Here is a 24,896-nt window from a genome sequence, read left to right on the forward strand (position 1 = left end):
GCAGGTGCGGGGGAGGACGGTTTCCACCTGCTGAGGGTTGTATTGAGGCTTCCTGGGACCCTCCCCCCCTCCTAGAGAGGACCCTTGTGGCGATTGACTGTATGCCACTTCATGTGTGGTGCACAGTACGTGTGCTTTTTCTTGCAGCAAGTTTGACCTTGCACATGTCATACCGCACATGTGCAGTGGGAGAAGCATTGACTCACTTGCATGAAGGCTAGCCTCCATACAAATGAAAGTACAACTTCTTGGGATCAGTATGGATTCAAACGTTTGTCCCTTCACAAACCATAATACTTATATTTCCACAGAAGCTCTGTACTTCCTTCTGTAATGCCAAAGCTCCCTGAGTGCAAAAAAACAGGCATTTACTGCGATATGAGCACAGGAATTTCTGAAAATTAGGACACACTAGGAGAACTGAGAAAGTGGTCTGGGACCAGGAAAGCGGGTGCTTTAACACTAAGTTGTAGGGTGGGAAGAGAGTACAATAATAACACTGAATTAAACTGACATTTAGATGCAGAGGATGTGATTTAATATGCTCCTTCTTGCCTGTATAATAAAGCTACCTTTTAAGAGCTTAAAAGTTTATTGGGATATACTTTATTAGGTCTCGCCTGGCGACCACAGCAAGATCTATTGTCACTGACTTGCCTCCGAAGGGAGACAGGAGATGGGCACGAGCAGGACGGACTGGAAATGTGAATGCGCGTGTGAACACGCACGTACAGTCACGCGATGTGCACATCTCCTGTCTCCCTTACGTACTCGCAAGCCATGCAATCTGCAGCATACCTCCCGTTCAACCCCACTCATCGGGGGACCGCGCTGCTCTGCGGCTGGCTTTTCATGTCTCCTGCCAGACTTCTCTCTGCGGGGTGAGCTCCTTCACGCCGGCTGCAACAAGCGGGGCTCCCTCAGTTCACGGGAGCCCCGGACACTTCTTGTCCCGCACTCCATGCCCCGCCCATGTCCCAGGCAACGTTGCCAGCACACATGCTCAGGTCGGGATGTAGTCAGCGCCTGGCGTGATTTCGTTTTCTCCCCCAAGGCGTTTCAGCACACTCCCCTTGATCAGACCCACAGCGCCACCGTAGGACCGCAAAACACTATCACAGTACACGCAGTGACCATCACTGGACACACTGGTTGCAAAGTGTAAGTACGCACTGTTCTGCGGTCTCTGGAGCCCTGTCACTTGCATATCAAAAGATTACATTTAAACATGTTGTCTGAACAGTGGTGTCTCTCTGTTTTTTGTCCCTGATCTGTCTAGCTTCGTGCACCTGCCTATTCGAAGCACCACCCCCCCCACACACACACGCTTTTCAATGCTTTAACCGCTCAGCTGGGCCCCCTTTGCCACAAACATGCTCCCATGATTTATAGCACCACACTGGCTTCTAACCGCTGACAATGTATGCTGCATGCCTCCGGGCAGTTACCTTTCAGATGGCCTTTACATGGGGGCCGTGGGGGTGTATTTGTGCACTAAAAGCCAGCTCGCCCCCTTAATGATGCTCTGGGCTGCCAGGGCACGCGTCTCGGCTGGCGCCGGCGTAAGCAGGTAATAAAGTTGTGATTTTATTGCCCCCACTCCATGCCAGCTAATGACGGCGGTGTGTTGTGGGCACGGAGGCGCTGACACACGCTGTTAATCAGACCCATGTGTGCACAGGCCGCACCGGCTGTGAGTTACAGACCCCCACCCAGGCATGTGTGCCCGACCCTTCCCGCCTCCGTGGTGCGCAGAGGGTCAGCGGGCGTCTTCCTGAAGGATGCTTGTACATGCGTATGTTACCTGTTTCCTGGCATACAATGTGTTCTTGTGCTTGGTGCGAGTTGCCTTTATGTGTGTCTTTGTATGCTTCTGTTTATGCATGGTATATTCAAGTGATGTGCCTGTGCGTTTCTGTAAATCACTAAAGCACCGGTTTCTCCGGATTCATTCAGAAAAAAAAGCATTTGCAATGCAATAGGTCTCGCAGTTAGGAGAGTTTAAGCTATTGGCATTGTAAATAACAATGCCTTTTATTTTTGTTTTTAAAAAGAAAACAAAAAAAGGCATTGTTATTTGCAATGTCAATAGCCAAACTTGCGTCAATGCAAGACCTATTGCATTGCAAATGCTTGTTGTAATTGCACGTGAAGCTCGGTTTCACTCGGGGAGTCCTCTGCACAGGATCTTAATTTCATTCTGTGGACTTACTTCTGTAAACACATTTCACGATCTTATATAGATGTTTAAAAAAATCTACTGTAAGAAATTGTTTTAAGGGGAGTTTGTAATATACAGCAAAGGAAGATAATGCAGGTCTTTATTTCCGGTAGGTTGAAGAGGTGAAGCGCCGACAACACTGTCTTGCTTTGAGTTCAGCTGGGGCACAAGCACAGACCTATCATGTTTGCTTTGAATCCTTTGCAGACTACCAGAGGTGGCACCGGCAAGCATCCAAGGTGAGCAAATGTTGCCATTCACCATTATGGATTGTACAATCACTTGTATCCAGGGAAAATGAGCACTAGGTGCTTTGCAAAATCTAGAGAGACCTACTGGGAGAGGATTTAAAGATGAAATGAACTTTGCATCTTCACAGTGTTTATAGAGCCCTCTGCTGAAAACTAAGGTATAACAGTGAAAGGAGTGATGTAGACTGTATTCGATTTACCAGGGTGTTAACAGAGTTTGAGTCTGGCTGGGCATTATTTATTTATAAAAATCACCTTTTTTTCTGTTTTATGCTGAAGAATGTCATGTAAAGGAATGTGACTGCGCTCGGTCTATAGAGGCTAAATGTTTCCTTTCTGTCTTTGGTTTAACATGAGGGCTGGCCTTGACGGGCCATGGTGTAGTAAAGTCCAGTAAGGTTCAGTTACCGGTCATTTTGACTGAAATTAATTGAAATTCATTATATGTAAACTTTACTCATAAAAAATTAACTGTGAAGGTCTTAAGAGCCTTACTGGATTTTACTGTTCACTGAATTGGGAATGGCAGTGATAGTATTCACTGTGGCTATGCAAGAAGTGCGCTATTAACCATTGTATCATTCTGTTGATAAATAAGCATCTAAAGGGTACTTAGCAAAGCTTTCATATAAAGTAGATGAAGCATTGGGATTGGTACAGAAGTAATTTAGTCCCCATTTCAGCATGAACTGTTGTGGTGCATTCGGTACCTCACTCATAATCCCTGCACTAATGTATACCCTCTTGCCCTTTATTCATATGGTATGGATTGCCTCAGTACCCAATTCTTTTGCTCTCAGCAAATTCTTAACAAAGTGCCTAGGCCTCAATATGCTCCTGCTTCCTTTCATACTTTTTGCAGTTTTCTTCATCTATCCAATTCATCTTTCAGCTTGGGCAGGGTTTTGCCCTAACCCTAAGCTTTAAGTCATGAGGATCTTGTCACAGACCTTTCAACAGTTGGCCTGCATCCCCTCTTCTTGTTCGGCGGCTGTCATTCTGTGCACACATGCTTTTGTGTGCCATATCAGTACAAGAATCGCCTGTTGCATGCAGAGAGAAAATGTATCAATCCTGCAAAAGACATTGAATTTCTTTGTTAGGAAGAATAGTCTGGAGGTTAGTAACATAGTCTTGACCACTGATTGTGGGCCAGATCATCTTTGTGTTGGTGAGGCAGCAATGTCTCCTACGTGGACCCCCCCAGGTCTAAATGGTGGTCACCGCCACTGGCCCAACTCAAATGGTGTGAGTAACTTCTGGAAAACCAGTATTTTAATGGAAGTTTTTCTCTTGATTATTTCAGCCTGATTCAGTTGATACAGTCCAGAGAAGGGTTGCCGAGCACACAGGAGTTCAAGAATAAAAGACTTCTATTCTGGGGCTCTGCTTTATAATCGGGTCAATCCCCATTATTTAACTGCTAGGTTGAGGGTCTCAAGCTGCCAACGCAGCAGTTAGTCAGTGAATGCAGAGCTTTGCCACAAGTAGTAGTTCAGGTTGCATACCTTTCCCAGTGTTCTTACACATTATCTGTCCTACCCTCCCTCCTGAAACACAAGAGACACAGAAAGAAGCAGAGGAATGAAGAGGCACTATTCCATCTGTGCATACCTCTCATGTTACCCAACCACTGCAGCCTTTTGGAATGTCTCCCTGACATCTGAAATCACTGTACCAAGGAGAGCATGATCTTTCACTAACCCTACTAGTCTAGATCTTTGAGACACTATCTCTTCAGCCACATAATTCACAGGAGTGTCTCAGTACAGGTGGTTGCTCTTCTCAGGGCTTTTTTTTAAATCTTGGTTACTGGTTGTTCCTCAACCCTTCAAGGAAGTGGACTATATTGTGGATAGCTTAAACTTTTTAGATTCCTCTGAATAAGAGCTGTTGAACCAGGAGTTAACACATTCGTCCCAGCTTCTCTTGAACCTGTGTGCTAACTTTTAAACAATGCTCTCGTCAATGCACGCCTTCTACTCTTTCTTGAATGTCATTAATGAAAGGCAGAATGCTAGGCAGTTTATCATAACACTGACCCTCCAGGACCTGTACAGCTACAGCATACTATGGTGCATCTCCTTCAATCCCTGTTATGGTTCCCAAGTCTACAAATCAACCCAGACCCAGGTTCCCCTGTCCCAACCAGAAACCCTGGCACCAATTCCACTGCCAGTTCCCTATCCAGATACAAGAGCTCTATTGCTAGGAAGGATCTATTGACCAGGCCTCCTCCCTGAAAGAGGTCACCATTTGCGGGATCCAAATACTGACCCAAAATCCAGCCAGAGTCCTGTACCACAGTCCACTTAGTCCTACATTGAACTGGGCACTACCGTGGGCAAGGCTGTGGAAGTGCAGTCTATTGAAGCCCACATATCTGACATGGAATGGTGTTTTTTATGCTCTGGTGACAACAACAGTTCCCCCACTGAAACACATCTATATATTGATCCCCAGGTTTTCAAGCAGACTTAGGGAATATTGAGAAATCTGTTCTAGGAACAGGCAGTTTGAAAGTTTTAAGGCAAGGATCAGGCTATGAAAGACGGTCCATTCAGTGTCTCCTGAAATGCCGACCTTGATTTGTTACCTTGAAGTGTCTCATGGACAAGAAAAGCAAGTGTCAAAAACACGTGAGAAAGAAGGGTAGTATTTAGGTGGTCTCTACTGCACACGGTCTGTGCCAATGTCACCATTAGGTGGTACAAAAGGGGTGGTGATGGATGGAGCATCTGAACCAATCAAACACTCACACCCAGTCAACAGATCTGGGTTTAATCCATCGCCGTTCTTTAGCCCACTCTGCCACCCCAGTTCAGACATGGCCATATGCAAATCAGTCTGACCCTGTGCCTCATAGGAACAGTCCAGCCCGAACTGCCAAGCCATGCCTTCCCTGGACCGGAAACAAGCTTCCGAGGACCGGTTTCTGGTATTTCAGCCGTCTTCAGCCGGCTTGCTTAAATCCAGTGGCAAAGTGAGCAAGGGACTCACGTCTGAGCATACCCTGCCAACTTATGGCGAACAAAGTGGTACAAAAGGGGGTGGTGATGGACGGAGCATCTGAACCAATCAAACACTCACACCCAGTCAACAGATCTGGGTTTAATCCATCACCGTTCTTTAGCCCACTCTGCCACCCCAGTTCAGACATGGCCATATGCAAATCAGTCTGACCCTGTGCCTCATGGGAACAGTCCAGCCCGAACTGCCAAGCCATGCCTTCCCTGGACCGGAAACAAGCTTCCGAGGACCGGTTTCTGGCATTTCAGCCGTCTTCAGCCCGGCTTGCTTGAATCCAGTGGCAAAGTGAGCAAGGGACTCACGTCTGAGCATACCCTGCCAACTTATGGTGAACAAAGTGGTACAAAAGGGGGTGGAAGCTTGTTTCCGGTCCAGGGAAGGCATGGCTTGGCAGTTCGGGCTGGACTGTTCCCATGAGGCACAGGGTCAGACTGATTTGCATATAGCCATGTCTGAACTGTGGTGGCAGAGTGGGCTAAAGAACGGTGATGGATTTAACCCAGATCTTATGACTGGGTGTGAGTGTTTGATTGGTTCGGATGCTCCGTCCATCACCACCCCCTTTTGTACCATTGTCACCATTAGAGCATCTTCTGTGACATGAGTCCAACATTGTTTTGCCCAGACTTTGATCAGGATTTTCCTGCAGATTCCTCTGCCTTATGAATACTCCTGTTAGGCTTTAAATTGGTCTGGAAAACAGTTCACCAGCAAAGACTGTATAGTACCACCAGGTAGTGCCGAGCACCTACAGCAGCAACTCGGCTTCTGAATGGCACATAACTGGGAGCATATTAGTCTCTATCCTGCGCTCTGCCATCACTTCCTGTTTGTCGGCACCTCATAAATGTGGTCAGGAGCCCTCACTGTTGGTGTTTTCGCGGACGAATTCCTCAATTTGTGACAGTGACTAGGTCAGATTTCTCCTCAATGGGCCTCAGCTTTTAAGCCTTGATGACATTGCCATAAGATGTCTCTTCCGCACCTCCATGAAGACCTATATGTGATATCTGGGGTCAGGACATCATGCATCAGCCTGCGACTCTTGCACGTCATTTAAGTTATTTTTGGCTACTAATGCCTGCATGGAGACTCCAGAGTGAACTCCCTATCCCAAAGGTAGGTCGTCCTTCAGGGGGCTTTCTCCTAAGAGATCTTCCTACAAACAACACAAAAATTACCATAAGAAGTAGAAGTCTTATTATTTTTTGAGGAATCAGTTCCCTGCCTGGGCCCATTCGGAGTGTCGACATCATTCTCTGATAAAGGGCTTGTCCTCAGTGCTTGACGAACCCCTCCTCCCCAATCTGGTACCTTCATGTCGCCGTTGCCTTAAAATATGTTTTCCAGTGCTTCGTCTGACCCAGCGTAGGTCAAAGCCCTCCAGCAACCCATGCTGGACTTTCTCACAACAGTCCGCAACACTCAGGGCTAAACCTCAAGGAGGGGGAGGATCTGTTTTTCTGGGCTTTGGTGATTCTGGGATCTCCTATCTCAATTTTCTTCACACACAAGGAGAATGAGAGAAAGTTTTTTCTTTAAAAGGGTTTTGCACACTCTCCTTATTTATCACACCATACCACACAGAGTATAATCACACAATCAGTCCAATATATAGGGATTCCTACCATGTCATACAGGAATATCTATTTGATATTAAAGGAAACACCTTACCCGTCATATGGTGGCATGCTTCATAATGGGCACCTCCTCTCAACCGGGTACATAATTACCACCCAGATGGCCTCAACGAAATATGAGGAGATAGTCAAAGAACCCATCGGCTCCACTAACAGCGGATCCAGATAAGAAGACATTTGCCTCGATAATGCAAGGAAGAAGTTCTCTTTTGTCAGCACTCATGATCAGAGCAGCCAATGCTCTTGCAGTTTTGGGGCGATATGATCGCCAGATGTGTTGTAACCTAGCGCCGTATTTGGATCAACTCCTGGAAGAGAATAAATCATAGGTCAAAAAGATCCTCCAGGAAGGGGAGCGGACCTCCTCTGAGGTTATCGACTGTGCTATGAACATTGCCACTACAGCTTTTAGGTTCCTAGCAGGTGCGGCTGTCTTGCTTCGACCGGGCTGGCTCAGAGCTACATCCTTCCCACCAGAGGTCCAGAACAAAATCCTTGACCTCCCTTTTGATGAGGAGGCCCTTTTCGGATAACATGTTCATGAGGCACTTCTGGCTATCATGACGGACACTGACACTGCTAAGCTATTAAGGACGTTTAAGTAGCGAAGGTTCCCTTTAGGGGAGCTCAATGAAGTGGTCTTCCATTGTACACGGGAGGATAGCAGCAATATCTGTATCCCTCTTACACCTCTTCCTCTCAGCCCTACCATCCTCAATACGCTCAATGTCAGCCACCACCAGCACAATACAACAGACCTACCCCAAGAAGGAGAGCAGGGCAACAGGAAAAGGATTTGCCTCGACACCAATGACAACCTTCAGGCTCCAGCTATATCTTCCTTCACTGGCCATTTAGGGGGTTTCAAATCTGAACATCACCACCACTGGCAAAAAATAACAATGTACCAATGGTCCTCAACCTTATTCGATTTGGCCGTACTCTAGAATTTCTTCAGGTTCCACCCCATACTCCACCTCAACCAGCTTTTTTAAAACATCTACGCCTCCTGCTTTTAGAGATCCTTACAGTGCTGGAGAAAGGAGCAATCGAACCAGTTCCTGTATCACAGAGAGGAAATGGGTTCTACTCCTGTTTCTTTTTGGTCCCCAAAAATTTCAAACAATGGCGTCCTATTCTTGAGTTGAGGGCTCCCAACACCTACCTCAAAAAGCAGTCCTTTTGCATGGTCACTTTGTAGGAGATTATGTTGCTCTTGAATCCAGGGGATTCCATGTGCACCCTCGACCTATAAAACGTATACTTTCATGCTTTCACATCCCCATCCATGTCTCTCACATAAATCTACGATTCGTTATAGCCAGGAGCCATTATCAATTCAGAGTTCTTCCGTTTTGTCTAAAATCTGCACCGAGAATATTCACAAAATGCTTGGCTGGTAGCAGCTTTCCTAACAAAACCAACAACATCAAGTGTTCCCCTATTTAGGCGGCTGGCTGATCTAGGTGTCATCCATCTCCGCAGCTCAGACGTCCACTGTAGCTTGCATAAGACTGTTCAGCACAATAGGCCTTACCCTGAATCGAGAAAAATCTATCTGGCGTCCTTCTAAAACTTCACCTTCTTAGGGGCTACACCCAACACAACTCTCAGCAAGGCTTTCCCCTCAGCCGAAAGACAATCCAAACTGATATATCTAGCTCAGCTAATCCAAAAAAGAAAGTCTCTTTCAGTTTGCCGTTACAATTCTCTCCTAGGGATGATGTCATCATGCATCCCTCCTATTCCATTCTGTTGTCTAAGAATGCGTCCTCTCCAGAAGGAGCTAGACAAACAATAGTTGCAAGTAGAGGGAGCTTTTGACGATCTGATAACGATCATACCAAAGATGGTTCAAGCTATCTTCTGGTGGACCCAATGAGAAATATCTCAATCGGTCTGTTTTTTTCTGACCACTCCCTTTCCCCTCATTTTTATAAACAATGCCTCCCTAGACAGATGGGGAGCATTTCTCCAGGATCTACAAGTCACAAGTCCGCGTCCGATGGCAACAACCACATCGGCACCTCCATATCAACCTATTGGAAGTCAAAGCAGTGTATCTGGTCTTACAGGCGTTTCTACCAAATGTACTGGTTTCAGCAGTTCTTGTCTGGACGAACAACACAACCACGATGCACTCCATCAACAAACAGAGCAGCACCAGATCTCGCCTTCTCTCTCAAGGGGCGCAATGCATCTGGGAATGGGCCACTGGCAACAGAGTAACACTAAAGGCAGAAAACACCTTCACAACAACCAGAACACAACAGCAGATACTCTCAGCAGGCTAAAGTCGTCATGTCACAAATGGGAGTTGGATCAGACAATTCTCAATGAAATCTATCTCCATTGGGGCAAGCCAAGTCTTGATCTTTTTGCAACCCCAGAGAACACAAAATGATGATTCTTTGCAAGTTGGCATCAGCATCATGAATCATGGGAGAATGCGTTTTGATGGCATGGTCAGGCATCTTTGCCCACGCCTTTCCTCCAATTCCTCTTCTGCCAAGGTTAATGACGATGAGAGCAGAAGCCTGCAGAATCATCTTCATAGCCCCATCTTGACCTCGCCAGCATTAGTACACAGAACTCATTCTACTTTTGCAGAGGCATCACATTCTGTTGCATCCCTTTCCATCTCTTTTAACGATGTTCCAGGGCCAAGTCCTGCATCCGGATCACAAATCGCTCCATTTAGCAGCCTGGCTCCAGAGCACCATAGATTTTGCCATTTTAACATCCTGTATGAATGCAGAGAGATACTCTTCAATGCCTGAGTGCAGAGCACTAACATGACTTATCGACTAAAGAAGAAGTGTTTTTGGGTTTGGTGCCAAGAATCTAACGTACACCCTTTCTCCTTTTCACCTCATGAAATTCTTCCTTACCTCCTTCTGTTAGCAAACTCTAGGTTGGCCCATGCCTCCATCAAAGTCCATATCTTGATTTAGGAGGTCTACGACCTTACCTTCCTTATGGTCAGCAAGAATTGTCAAGCAATTCCTCAAAGTACTGTTTAGAGTTTTGCCACCGGTCAGATCTCCACCAGTCTGGCAGCACAACATAGTCCTTTGACAACTCATGAAATACCTGTTCAAGCCTATTTACAAAGCCAATCTCAAATTCATTTAACGGAAAGTAACCATCCTTCTGGCATTGACATTGGCCAGACGGGTTAGCGAAATTAAAGCCCTTACCATCTAAGAACCTCTTCTGCAGTTTAGGGATGATACAGTTGTTCTGCGCACCAACTTTAAGTTCATTCCTAAAGTTCCTTTGGGCTTTCACTTAAATTAACCTCTCATCCTCAAAACATTCTTTCCAGACACCGCAACGCCAGCGGAAATGGCTCTTCATTCGCTGGATATAAAAAGATGCTTACAATTCTATCTTCAGAAAACTAAGAGGTTTTCTAGGTCTACTCAACTCTTGGCCTATAGTGCTCCAAGAAAGGGTTATACTCTATCCAAGCAGAGTATTGTGCTTTGGATTTCCAGTGCCATTCGAGATCAGGGAAGCCACTGCAGACACCAGTGTGCGTTCATTCTACTAAAGCTGTTTCAGCATCAACAGCACTGTGTGCCTGCACACCAATCCAGGACATCAGCAGGGCAGCTACCTGGAAGAGCGCACATACCTACACCAGGCATTAGTGCTTGAAATCCACGATCATCAGTGGGTCAAGTGGTGCTAAACTATGCACTTTTGTTTCTTAATAATGTATTCTCGTATTTTGTATCCTTATTGCATATGAAAAGATATTTGCCTTCTATTTTTTAGCATGCTATATCTATCAAAGAAAAAAAGCAAAGAAAAATTAAAGATGATTTAATCAATAATATAATGATAATAATAAAAGAGCAAACACGTACAAACAAAAGTTATTTGAACAATATGCTTTTAACTGCCATGTAATCTGATTCAAGCATGTGAATCTATGAAATTTCCAATACTGGAGTACAAAATATAAGTTACTTACCTGTAACTGTAGTTTTCGTGTATTGGAATCTTTCATAGATTTACATGAGACCCACCCTCCTCTGAGAAGCTCACCTTTCTTACTTTTCAGAGGTGTGTTTCCTACATTTTTGCTTTCAAATCTGAGGGGCTGGAACTTCTCTCTGGCGTTTTCTAGGAGGTAGGGCATTCTGATTGGTTGAAACCCATATTTGGTCTCTTTTTTACAAAAGACAATGATAGGTTCCAAAACTAAGGGACCTAAGGCCTTTCCCTATTGCCAGTTAACCTTGCATTGCTATTTTAATATACCGGGGACTCCCATCTCAATGACGGGGAATGATTCTTTTTTTTTTTGTTTGTTTTTTTACAGTAGAGAAAGATGCTTTATTCAGTTTGGGGAAAAAATGAGTCTTGCAAAATTGCATACCCAGAACTTTAACAGCATGTAATAACTTTGGGTTTTAAGAAATATTCAGGACTATTTGGTTAAATACGCCATTTTGTCACTGCTTTATCAAAGTTTCCTTTAGGAGGATGAACTGAACCCCCAAGTCTCATGGAGAAGGTTACGTTTGCTAGGCACATAATGAAACTATTAGTATATTCCATGAGTGCCCCTTCAGCCAATTTATGGCAAAAATTGACATCCCAATAAAAAAATCAAACAAATCTTTAAAGCAATCTTCCCGCTCCATCATGGCTTGAGGAACTGGCTGTTCGCTCGATACACTTTGGACCAGATTTTTAGGTCCCCTCACTTTCTCGCATTACCAGTCTTCTTCATACAAATAAAACAAGTCACCCCAGCCAGAAGGTGGCACTGTATGAATTGTGTTTTGCTTCAGAGTCTGCGCCACTTCAACGTTTTTGTTGTAGTATATTCTCTCCAGTTCTGTGGGGATCTTTCCTTTTAAATTCTTTATCTGTTCCAGTACAAAGGCACTCAATGTGCAGGACTTCTGCAGACTTCGCTCATTCAGAGTTGAATTTCTAGCATGTAAATCTATGAATGATTCCAATACCGGAGAAGTACAGTTACAGGTAGGTGACTTATTATCTTCTTTAATAAGCTCTACCTCATACGTGGGCTAAGCTCATGTTTGGCCGAATAGTCCTCTTTAACCCTTTTCATGGATGTGATCTGTCTCATCCTCCGATTCACTGTTAGTACTATTTTGGTATTTGATTCAGTAAGCCCAGAATTTGAGACTGTGAAATGGAGGCGATAGTAGAACTTTAGTTAGCTTTGGTAACTAAGAGCAAGGCATCTTCAAATGAAACATTAACATTTACACTTATAACTATCCTCACTTCCCCTTCCTTGAGCTGACCTGTGTGTATATTGTATTGAATGGCATCTCTGCTTTATTTGTAAACACATGCCTTTGATAACAATCCTTTGAATTTTGTATATGGACTGTAAAGGAAAGCTTCTGGTAGTTATGTCATTCATTTCTGTCTTGACAAAAGCAGAAATTGATTGAAAACAGGTAGGGGGTTCTTTTTTCCAAGGTCTCGTGTTGATTGGGTTGGGAGAAATTTAATTGATTTGACTATATAAATGTATCTTCTGTATAATGGCTGATCAAATCTTTGGGACGCTCTGAGTGACTACTACAAATTATTATTTACAAACAATTTGGACAGCTCTGGATGTTTCCTTGGTATTGCAGCAGAGTTGCATTCATACTTGATATATAAATGTGGCAACTTTGATATTTTTCGTAGGTGGTCTCTCAACAAATAAGCATGGTCGATCTCTCCTGCTATAGCCTTGAGGAGGTGCCTGAATATCTCTTCTATAGTCAGGATCTCACCTATCTCAATTTACGGCACAATTTCCTGAAGTTAGATGGCCCCGGAGCCCTCAGCAATCTTTGCCGGTAAGTCCTGAAATGATCACATTCAACTGAGCAAATTAGTAAAGGCCACTTGGATTGGAGAAATGAGTGCAATATTCTGAGGTGTGGGATATGTGAGTGTTTAATTTAATCTTTCCCGACAATGTTATAAAGTATGTAAGAGGGAGCTTTCTATGCATTGGCCTATCTTTCAGGGCTTTTTTAGATTTGTTTTTGCTTATCACTAATGATATGTTTGTGTAGGTTTGCACAGTTGAAGAGTCTGAACCTGTCCCACAATCGGCTAGGAGCCTTTCCCACCCAGCTCTGTGAAATCTGCACTCTGACTGAGCTCAACCTATCTTGCAATGGACTCATCGAACTGCCCATTGAGATTGGAAATCTCCAAAGGTGAGTGCTCTGTCTTGCTAAGACAGCCCCTTTAGAATGAGGGCTGTGGTGAAGAAGGTATGTTTTTGCGTTCAAGTTTGTGATAGGTAAACATGAGTTTAAATAAGTAGGTAGCACATAGTACCTTCTGTGTAGAATTGTAGAGTGCAGGCTTGGACTGCTTCATCTAATTTACTAGTTAATACAGCAATACAAATGTGTTTGCTCAAAACTATGGGAATTAGAATGATATATGCACAATATAGTTGGAGAAGGTGACATATAGCTTATTATTGAGTGTGGGTGATACCTGTCTTTGATGAGTTCTGCCTTTCGTTTCTTTCTGATTTTTCAGTAGAGTTGAAGCATTTCTAATGTTGATGGGGGTATTTTTCCAGATCCTGGATGCACAGCTAGAGAAAGTCTGCCTTTTTATTTTTTCTTACGTTTCTCGCTCTCTCTTCTGATGCTGATGCACCTCTTGATGAGCTGCTATCTGACTGAAATGAGTGGTTACTTGGCTAGTTATGTTGGAGTATTATTAAGTATCTTGTCTTGAGAGTAATAGAGCCTTGGAGTGGGAGCTACTGCAGTTTCAGCAGTGTAGGGGGGATGTGGTTGAACTTGTGCAGGTCCTTGATAAGACGTGCTGCAGAGTGTTAAGTTACTTTCAAGGGTACTAATTTGGAGTTGGGGAGGATGTTCAGTATTGCATTGCCACATCCTAAGTAGGAGCAGTCTATGACTTGAACTGTAGTTCTGAATTTGGTGTTGGGCAGGAAAGATATGGTTTCACTTTTTTTCTGGAAGATGAGCATATACCAGGATGCCTATTTTTCCTGTCAATGTTTTCTTTGAAGGATTAGTCTGTGTCACAGGTGACTTTGGACTGTGTGTCTGCTAAGGATGAAGCCACTCAGATTCATCTGTGATAGCCAGTCTGTGGTTGCTTGGTGTTGGTAAGGAGTAGGGGGAATTCCATTTTGTCCGGTTGAGCTTTAGGTAGGAGCTCTGCATCCAATTATGGATTCTCTGAATGAGGGCTGAGGCATTTTGGAGGTAACATTTTTTGTTGTCTGGATATTCAGGATTTTGGTGGTTTTTGGCAGTGAGTATTTATTTATTTATAAAGCGCAACATTCATCCAAAAGGATATCACGGCACTGGAAGAGCAAGATCCATGGTAAGGGTGAAGTGGTGTTAGATGCCTCTGTGTCCGGAACTAAAACTTAGGGAACAAATGGGTTTTCTACTTTTTTCTAAATGACATATAGTCCTCATTAAGACGTAATTCTAGCGGTAGTTCATTCCATTGAATTGCATCCATTTGGGAGAAGGGTTCAATGTAGTGGTACACCACAGGAGGTTGGGAATTTTTGGGATGTTGAGGTTCTCATCTGGGCAAGCTGGTAGCTGTTTGCAAGATAGGTGAGCCATTGCAGGACTGTTAGAGTACAGACTGACATGATTCGAAACCCATGTGTGTCTCAATGCTTGGCGGTTAGCTGTGTTAAAGCTATAAAGAAGTTGAGCAGGACCAGGTGGTAGGGTTTTTCAGTTTTAACGGATGAATTTGTGACTGTTTGAAGAGCGTCAGTGTCTGTGTTGTAGCCTAGCCTAAAGTCAGACTGTTGTTACTATTTGAGTTTATACTTGCTGATTTACTCTTCTAGATGTGCGAGGACTTGGATTTTTTGATGACTTGTAGGTGGGTGAGGAGGTGGTAGTTGGTAAGAACATCTGGATTCAAGCTTGCTTTCTTCAGCAGGTGGGCTAGAATCTGTTGTGTGTTAAGCACACCCGTGAAGGTTTCTTGGCTGAGGGGGAGCTAATAATGTTGAAGAGGGGTGTGAGGGCATCTCCGTTAAGGCATTTTACAATGGATAATTACAAAATCTCACCTTTGTAGAAAATGTCCTTGTCTGAATTTAGGAAGTTGGTGAGTTTAGTGAGCAACATTAGGCTGAATATTGTCCACTTTGAGTATTGTGGTTTAGAGGTAGTGTCACTGTCTGTTTCATATTGCTGATGTGGGATCTAGTTTTGTTGGTGAAGAAATAATTGATGGTATTGCATTTGTCAACAGATAGTGGTTTTGGAACGTTTGGGAGACAGTTCATGCAGTGCTTGACAGACTTGAAGAGTGTTTTGCTATTGTTGGCTGCTTCAGTGATGGTGGTCTTGCAGAAGGTGGCTTTTGTGTTAGTGATGAGAGATTGAGGGATCTGTGTGTGGAGTACTCTGAGTTGGATGAGGTCCTCTTCTGTTGTCTGTGTATGGTGTGATGTTTGTTATACCATGCTGTAGAGGAATTGGGCTTGGTAGATTGTTGCATTAAGCATTCGCTGAGCGCCCATGCAGACAAAACGTCCCTGCTATCTTGATGATCTAGACCACCCATATGGGTGAGTGGTGTTATTTGGAGTTTATGGACCAAATAGTAGCTGAATGATCGTGGAATGCATTGTTGAGAGAAAGATCTCAAACTTGGTCATTTTCCTAGTTTCCGAAGTGAATGCCATGATTTCAAGAATGAGTGGTGTTGAACCTTATAACAGGCTCTTTCCAAAATGGTAAGTCCTTAATATGTTATGAAAGTATCCCAAACCAAATGAAGTAAGACTGTTTTCCTTTAATGTCAGTTCCTGTTAGACCATATGTAAGGGATAACTAAGTGAAAGATGTGTAATAACGCATTGGTTCTCCAATTTTCCATCATGTTTTCCATTCCCTTGCTTTTGTTTTTGTCTCTGATTTCTGCTGGCGCTCTAAATGTTTTTTCAGGGTTGTATATTAAATTTCATGTGTTAGCGTGTCTTTGGGTTAGAGAGAATTGGAAAGGTTGCAGAGTTCACCTTAGTTAGCGCCCCTTTGGAAGTTTTTCAAAGAGTGGAATATTTATTTTTCTCTTTAGGTTGACCTTGGTGCAAAGATGTGGGGTGAAGAATAGAAAAAGGGTTGGCTAAGGGGTTTGTGTAGTCCAATAGTAGTGGGATGTTGAAGTGAATTCAAGATAAAAAGGGATGAGGTCATGAGGGTTGTATTTGGAGTGGGTTGGTTTTTTGATTTGCTGCGTAATATATGAGTGTTGATGAATGTGGGTGGGTGTGCTGGATGGTAGATTCGATCGGATGAGGCTGTGATACTGAGAGGGGGAAGTGACAGATGGGAAGCTAAAAGGACGTAGGTGTTGCTGGGTCACTAATACTACCCTGTGTTCCCTTGCCCTTTATCTGCTACTAATCTTTACTCCCAATTACAGTATTATATCAGATTTTAAAAAGGTTAGCACAAGCTTCTGTACACAGTATTTATAGGATATTCGTGCCAGGGATTGTTACTACAGTTTCAGGTACTTTTCTTTACAAACTTGTAAAATGTATACGGGGGCATGTTGGGTGTGTAGTTTCAATAGTTTCAATTCCTCAACTCCATTTCCTTGTAGCAGAAAGCACTCACTCTGAGTGTCTTTCTCAGTCTGTGTTTATTATCTCAAAATAACACACATCTTGCTGATGTGTTGGGGCTGAAACCAACCTTGCCCATGGTAGAACAAGGGCCCTGTTCGGGACAGCCATATACCTGCAAGTGTAACAAAATGTACAGGACTAGTGAGTAAGCACAGTGGGTGGGATTTGTAGTGTTAAGTTAACATTTACTTTTTGTTCACATTAATTTAGTCTTATTCATTTCGATTATTTTATGTGTCCTGCCTCTGATGGTTATCATTTTTGAGGTTTTGTAACATTATTCTCTATATTTCCTTTTGTTTGGTATAAGACACTGTGACGATTCATTAATAATAATGGGTAACGTTTGTGACTCATGCTGTTACGAAAACAATATTTACACATATTTGATGCTCATTGTACTATGATTAGTTGTTACTGAAATACTTCAGTGAGTGTTATTGTGTTCAGGTGGTATTATTTGCAAATGTTCAGATGCAGGTGTCGGTATTTTGTTAATTTAGGATTTTTGCTTCACACTTTACACCACTATGATTCTATTGTATTGCAGGGGTACGTAAAGTTCTTCATCACTGTTAAGCCCCTGATGTTGAACTGTGCAGTCAGATTATTTATTTTGACTCCAGGGACCGTATTACACATTATCACTGTTTGCGCCCCATTATGGTGTATGCACTGCCCCCGGGCAGCTGTGAGCTCGCACTGCCACCAGGGCAGCGCATTCATGTAAAAACACGGAGCAGCCGCTCCATGTTTTCACAGTGCAGATGGCACCCGCCTGCACTTTCAAAGGCGTTTAGAGATCCCCTTGGAGGCAGGTGCAGTCTGTGACTGCACCTGCCTGCAAGGGGACGTCTGGGGTGTCCATGGGACTGCACGAAGTGCACGGACGGTGCGCCACCTTTTAAATGGCGCACTGTCAGTGCGCCTCCTAAGGACTTCTGGGACACTGCGCCTGTGATATGGCACGGGCGCAGAGTCACCCTCCATTGATAGCGCTGGCATTTTAAGCTTTAAGTGCGCCAACGCTAAAGGTATTATAGAAGGGGACGCACAAGCGTCTGTGTCCCCTTCTATAATAACAAAGTGCCCCGGGGGCATGCAAAGTGGGCGCAAACTCCTGTTGCGCCACCGGAGCACCAACTGTAATGTAGCCCCTGTTGTCTTAATGTTTTGGGTCCTGTACCCTCCTCTTTCGTTCTTTGTAACTTCATTGATTGCATAGAACTTCAATGATTTTCAAATGTCTTTGTATTTTTAGTCACAATGTTCGTCTATCTCATGTTTGAAGTCCTTGTTTTGCCCTTATGTGGTCAACTTTTTTTTGCTTGAGCAAGAAGGTCATACTGTCTACATATTATAATAAACATGTCTGCTCCAGAACATGGACTGTGTATTTGCTGTTTCAAGTCACCAGTTCTTTGATCTTCTGTTGTCTTCCATACCCACCGCTATGAGATCTTACCATGCTACGTGCTTTCCAGTGGTTGCATGGTCAAAATGTATTGTTTGTGCTTTTGAGCCATGTTGTTGGAGTCTCTTGGAATAACGTGACTGTGGATCAAAATATCTTTCACTGATCATGCTTTTCCGTATGTCGTGATTTTTGTGTGAGTTCATGTCATCACTAATAAACATAACAAAATTGGTATTTGTAAAGTGGCTGGTCACCCCTTAGGGCACCTGGTTGTTTATTGTTGCCTGACTCAATGGTACTCATTATATCAACCTCAGAAATGTGGGAGATTGAGTGGACCCCTGGGGCTCGAACCTGTGACCATGAAGTCAAATAGATTCCTGGTGTGAATACTTAGCCAGATAAATCATCAGACCAGGCATGATCTACCAAACTTCGTAACTTATCAAGTATTCATGTTTTTATAAGATTGTTTGATTTTTCTTAATTCTTTAGTAAAGGTCATATTTGTTCTGATTTTATTATTTGCTTTCGCTTTATTTGATTTGTTAATTAGCAGTTCTTCTCTCTGGCGTTGGAGCGGCAATCAGAGGTTGTATTCTCCAGTATTAGGGGTGTCTTTCATAGATTCACATGCTTGAATATTCCCCGTCGTCGAAGTGGGAGTCCCACGGTAAATAAAATAGCAATAATGCTAAAGATATATATATATATATATATATATATATATATATATATATATATATATATATATATGAAAACATAATACATAATAAAAGAGAGGAAATACAACTGAAAACCTCTAAAACAATTCCTACATAGGAATGCATGGTAAAGAGAAAAAACTATTTGTAACACATTAGTGTCATTATGTTAGTCCAAATTACAGCCAATCAGGCGCTAGCACCCTCTAGAACCTTCTCCTCAGAAGCTCAAGCCCTTCAGATTTTCTACCGCACGTCGTGTGAAGGGAGTCTCCCTGAGCTCTGCTCAGTTTTTCACCTCAAAACTTCTAGTTCCAGACTTTTCTCAACATGTCAAGTAAGAAGTCTTTGTTCAGACCTTGCTCTTCTTGTGGGAAGCTGTGCATTTTTGAAAAGGACCCCCACCAGAAGTGTATTTATTTTTTATACCCAGATCATGAGGCTGGCAGTTGCAAGTTCTGTAGAACTTTTTCTACTAAGACTCTTAAGGACAGAGAAGGCCGTCTTCTCCTTTGGCTTCAACGTCTAAAGGACAAAGATTCTGCCCTGTCAGATGCGGAGAGTTTTCAATCTGTTCCTTCTTCTACCTCTAAGCGTGGTAGTGTTCAGGACTTTCCATCTCCTTTCCTCAAAAAGAAGAAACTGGCCCTGCCTTTGGCTTCTGTGGTGTCTCCTGCCACTCCTACTACCACTACGCCCATGAGATCTGGCTCTCAGGCGTCTTCTTCTGCCTTTCGGGGTGTTTCCACGCCTCTCAGAGTTCCGTCGTCGACGGGACCGTCTACGAGCGTCCCGACGACGAGAACCGCACTGACTGCATCCTCGACAACTACGCTGACGACGGCGTCAGCTTTCACTTCGTCGACGACGGTCTCGTCGACAGCATACACGTCGACGAGAGTTTCTCTGCCTTCCAAGCCTGTCCCGTCGACGATTCCCATCTCCTCTTCGACGAAAAAGAAAGAATCCTTGTCGACGAAAGTCTCCAAGAAATCTTCGTCGTCGACGACGACTCCGTCGACCAAGGTCTCGTCGACCAAGACTCCGTCGACCAAAGCCCCGTTGACGAGGACTCCGTCTACGGAGGTTCAGCCTGTGTCGACGACTGCACCGTCGACGCCCTTGCTGTCGACGACTACACCGCCGATGACTGCTCCGTCGACGATGGATCGCCCGTCAACGACTCCGTCGGTGGCTCCGTCGACGATGAGTTCTTCAAAATCATCCTCGTCAACAGCAAAATCAGTTCCGTCGACGGCGCTGTCGATGGTGGCACCGGTTTCATTTTCCTCATTGCCTTTGGTGCCTTTGAAGACTTCAGGATCCTCTGCTGATTCCACCCATCGTCGCAATAAGACTCCGTGCCAACAGATCCCGGCTCCAGAGCCGCAACCACCTTCTCCAATGTTCGCCACTACCTCTGAACATGAGAGTGACTCTGAAAATGAAGGGGACACGTTTGGGGCAGCCCATAGCCCCTCTGACTTGATTATAAAATGTCAGGACTCGGACACTGACGAAGATGGCGGAGACCAAGAGTCTCAACCTGAGGAGCAGTTGGTCCAAGTGCCTATGGCTACGATACCATTGACATTAATCTCAAATCTGCAACATATGTTGGACGATTACAACCGTCGCTTTCCAGCAACGCCACAAGGTACTCCCGTACCATCTCCTGCTGCTGTTGCACTGCCACCACCGTCTCTTCCGCCAGCGTTGCCACCTACAACTTCGTCTCAGGTTCAGACGTCTATCAGGATCCATACTACTGTTTATCCGCACAATGCAGATGATGAGGCGGTCCCGGAACGTGAAGACGGGTAGGTCCCTGACAATTCGGATGACGATGCAGGCGACCAGGATATGGCACAGTGGGACGATTATAGAGCACAGATGCCCTCTCCTCGGCCAGGAAACTCGGGTGAATCACCTCCTGTAGATATCGCCAGTTTCCATCTACTAATGGACAAAGCGGCTCAGCGTTTCAAGTTAGCTAGATCACAACGTGAGGAGGACTGTTTCCTCTACGATTTTAAGGATAAACCTTATAAGCAGGTCCACACGATCCCAATCATCGATTTTGTTGGGAAGGAGGGAATTAAATTCATGCAAGCTCCAAACTCGTTACCTGCTCAAATACCGCGCCTTGGGAAAAAAATACAAGGCCCCAACTGGTTCTCCGATACAAAAGGGGATGATGGACGGAGCGTTTGAGCAAATCAAACACTCACCCCCAGTCAACTGATCTGGGTTTAATCCATCACCATTCTTTAGCCCACTCAGCCACCCCATTTCAGACATGGCTTTATGCAAATCAGTCTGACCCTGTGCCTCGTGGGAACAGTCCAGCCCGAACTGCCAAGCCATGTCTTCCATGGACCGGAAACAAGCATCCTGGGACCGGTTTCGGATTCATAATCCTCATCAGCCAGGCTATTTTGAATCCAGTGGCCAAGTGAGCAAGGGACTCACGTCTGAGCATACCCTGCCACACTTAGGGCGAACAAAGCGATACAAAAGGGGATGATGGACGGAGCGTTTGAGCAAATCAAACACTCACCCCCAGTCAACTGATCTGGGTTTAATCCATCACCATTCTTTAGCCCACTCAGCCACCCCATTTCAGACATGGCTATATGCAAATCAGTTTGACCCTGTGCCTCGTGGGAACAGTCCAGCCCGAACTGCCAAGCCATGTCTTCCGTGGACCTGAAACAAGCATCCTGGGACCGGTTTCGGATTCATAATCCTCATCAGCCAGGTTATTTTGAATCCAGTGGCCAAGTGAGCAAGGGACTCATGTCTGAGCATACCCTGCCACACTTAGGGCGAACAAAGCGATACAAAAGGGGATGATGGACGGAGCGTTTGAGCAAATCAAACACTCACACCCAGTCAACTGATCTGGGTTTAATCCATCACCATTCTTGAGCCCACTCAGCCACCCCATTTCAGACATGGCTATATGCAAATCAGTCTGACCCTGTGCCTCGTGGGAACAGTCCAGCCCGAACTGCCAAGCCATGTCTTCCATGGACCGGAAACAAGCATCCTGGGACCGGTTTCGGATTCAACTGGTTCTCCGGCATGCTTGATTTCTCACCCTAAGCCGGACTCAGTAGTCACTCAAGCTGCACGGCGTCGAGCCCGGAACCCAGCGTCTCAAATCTCCGCACCTCCAGATAGAGAGGGTCGACGCCTAGACGCTATTGGCCGCAAGTTTTCCACCATGGCTTCTACTTCTGTCCGTGCGGCCAATGCCTTGGCCATTTTGGGACGCTATGACCGGCAGATGTGGTCAGACATATCTGCATTAATGGAACTTATACCGGAAGCTTCCAGGGCGGACGCTCAGCAGATTCTTCATGATGGGCAGAGAGCTTCGGAAGAAATGATTGACTGTGCAGTCGATATTGCGAATACAGGTTTCCGTCTGCTTGCAAGTGCTGCTGCCCTCCGACGCCAGTGTTGGTTAAAATCTACCTCTTTCCGGCAGGAAGTCCGATCCAAAATACTGGATATGCCATATGATGGTGAATCGCTCTTCGGTTCTCACATCGATGATGCCCTGGAGTCAATTAAGAAAGACACTGATACGGCAAAGTCTTTGGGCACGTTGCAATTCCGGAAGCAGTCCTTTTGAGGTGCGCGCGGACGCGGCACTTCTTCCAATTTTCAAAGAGGAGGGCAACAATACCGCTCCTACAATCAGGGAAACCAGCGTTACACTTCCACTCACCAGACTCTTCAGCAGCCCTCCAGACCCTATAGGGGAAAGTCCTCCTATCGTGGCTCCACTCCTAAGCGCCAATGACTTTTGTAATCCCCAAAGTGTTGGAGGTCGAATCTCTCTGTTTTATTCTCAGTGGTCCTCTATCACCTCGGACCGCTGGGTTTTGGACATTGTACGGCGGGGTCAAACCCTGGAATTCGTCGAGATTCCTCCTCGTACTCCACCTTTTGGCCCACCTCCTCCACACCTCGAGGAGCTTTACCATCAAGTCCGTCTTCTTGTTTTAAAAGGGGCAGGCGAAGTGGTCTCGAAACATCAGAGGGGGGAAGGGTTTTACTCTTGATTCTTCCTCATACTCAAGAAGACCGGAGATTGGCGACCCATTCTGGATTTGAGGGCTCTCAATCAGTTCCTAAAGTGCCAATCTTTCCGCATGCTGACATTACTGGAAATCCTGCGTCTTCTATCCAGCGAGGATTTCATGACCACCATAGACCTTCAAGACGCGTACTTTCATGTCCCAATTATCCAACAACATCGCCAGTACCTGCGTTTCAAAGTGGGACAAATGCACTATCAGTTCAAGGTCCTGCCCTTCGGGCTGCGATCAGCTCCTCGTGTGTTCACGAAAGTACTGGCCCCCGTGGTGGCTCACCTGCGTCTCCAGGGTGTTCAAATCTTTCCATATTTGGACGATTGCCTCCTCAAGTCTCAATCCCACCATCAACTATGTCAGGACACTCGTCTTTGCCAGCAGGTGTTTCAATCCCTGGGGTTGACCATCAACATCGAAAAGTCACAGTTTGCGCCTCTGCAAACGAGAAACTTCTTGGGAGCGATCCTAGACACGAGACGTTCAAAAGCGTTCGTCTCTCAGGAGCGGCCACGGAAGATCCTTCGTCTGGTCTCCCTCATTCGAAGAAAACAGTCCGTTTCTGTTCGGACGTTAAAGTCATTTTTCGGAATGGCATCATCTTGTATCGCACTGATCCCAAATTGCAGATTGCGAACCCGTCCCCTTCAGAAGGAACTGGACTTAGTGGCGTCAGGTCTCCGGGTCTTTCAACGACCTAGTCGCGGTCACGGCCCGCATGAGAAAAAGCTTGCTTTGGTGGGCGCAGCCAACCAATTTGGAGACGGGAACGTCGTTCCTCGTTCACGCACCAGATCGCACGCTCACGACGGACGCCTCTCTGGAGGGGTGGGGCGCTCATCTCCAAGGCCTATCCATCAACGGCAAGTGGACTCCGCCCCAACGCAAGTGGCATATCAACAGGCTAGAGTTGATGGCGATCTTCCTTTCGCTCAAATCGTTCCTACCTGTAGTTCACGGGGAGTCAGTGCTTATCCAAACAGACAACACCACCAGCATGCACTACGTGAACAAACAGGGAGGAACCAAGTCTCCACATCTGTCTCGCTTGGCCCAGTCGATCTGGGATTGGGCTCTCCAACATCAGATCACCTTGACAGCTGTCCATCTGCCGGGCGTGTCCAACATCCTGGCGGACTCTCTGAGCAGGTCCACTTCATCAACGCACGAATGGGAACTGCACCAGCCGACTCTGGATCTTGTGTTCCACCGATGGGGATACCCAGCTCTAGACCTCTTTGCGACACCGGAGAATCGGAAATGCCCGTCTTACGCAAGTTGGCATCCCCACCCCGGGTCGTGCGGGGATGCCCTTTTGAACGATTGGTGTGATCTATTCGCTTATGCTTTTCCGCCGATTCCGCTAGTACCGAGGGTGCTGTGGAAGATGCGGAGACAGCCCTGCCACATCATATTGATCGCACCTCGCTGGCCCAGACAGGCATGGTTTTCGGAACTGCTTCTCCTGTCCCAGTGCGAGCCCATCCCTCTGCGACCCCGTCCAGACCTCTTAAAGATGGACAGGGGCTAGGTGTGCCATCCGGACCCCTCCACGCTACAGTTGTCGGCATGGAACCTGAGCACCTTGAATTCGCAAACTTGAACATATCTCAGGAGTGCAGAGACATCCTTGCTCAGGCTAGGGCTCCGTCTACCATTAAAACTTACAAACTCAAGTGGAAGAGATTTTGCCATTGGTGCGTGGCAGCGAATGTCCACCCCATCCATTCCACTCCGGAGCAGCTTCTTCCGTTCTTCTTGAGTCTCGCTCAGTCAGGACTTTCACATGCTACCCTGAGAGTTTTCCTAGCTGCAATCTCTTGTTTTCGACATGATGGTTCTTCTTCCCTCTGTTCATCCAGA

The 24,896-nt window shown here is 45.4% G+C and overlaps 1 protein-coding gene across 2 annotated transcripts in view; it reads left to right on the plus strand.

Annotated features, from left to right (window-relative positions):
* PHLPP2 (PH domain and leucine rich repeat protein phosphatase 2) overlaps positions 1 to 24,896 on the plus strand; it is a 704,566-nt gene that overhangs the window by 336,444 nt on the left and 343,226 nt on the right. For both annotated transcript variants that reach the window (XM_078669274.1, XM_078669275.1), the window contains 3 exons: positions 2,335 to 2,460; positions 12,834 to 12,988; positions 13,211 to 13,357. In XM_078669274.1, coding sequence (XP_078525400.1) covers positions 2,335 to 2,460; positions 12,834 to 12,988; positions 13,211 to 13,357 — 428 coding nt within the window. The remainder of the gene's footprint in view (positions 1 to 2,334; positions 2,461 to 12,833; positions 12,989 to 13,210; positions 13,358 to 24,896) is intronic.

This window comes from Lissotriton helveticus, chromosome 12, assembly GCF_964261635.1.
Source record: "Lissotriton helveticus chromosome 12, aLisHel1.1, whole genome shotgun sequence".
Taxonomy (NCBI): Eukaryota; Metazoa; Chordata; class Amphibia; order Caudata; family Salamandridae; genus Lissotriton; species Lissotriton helveticus.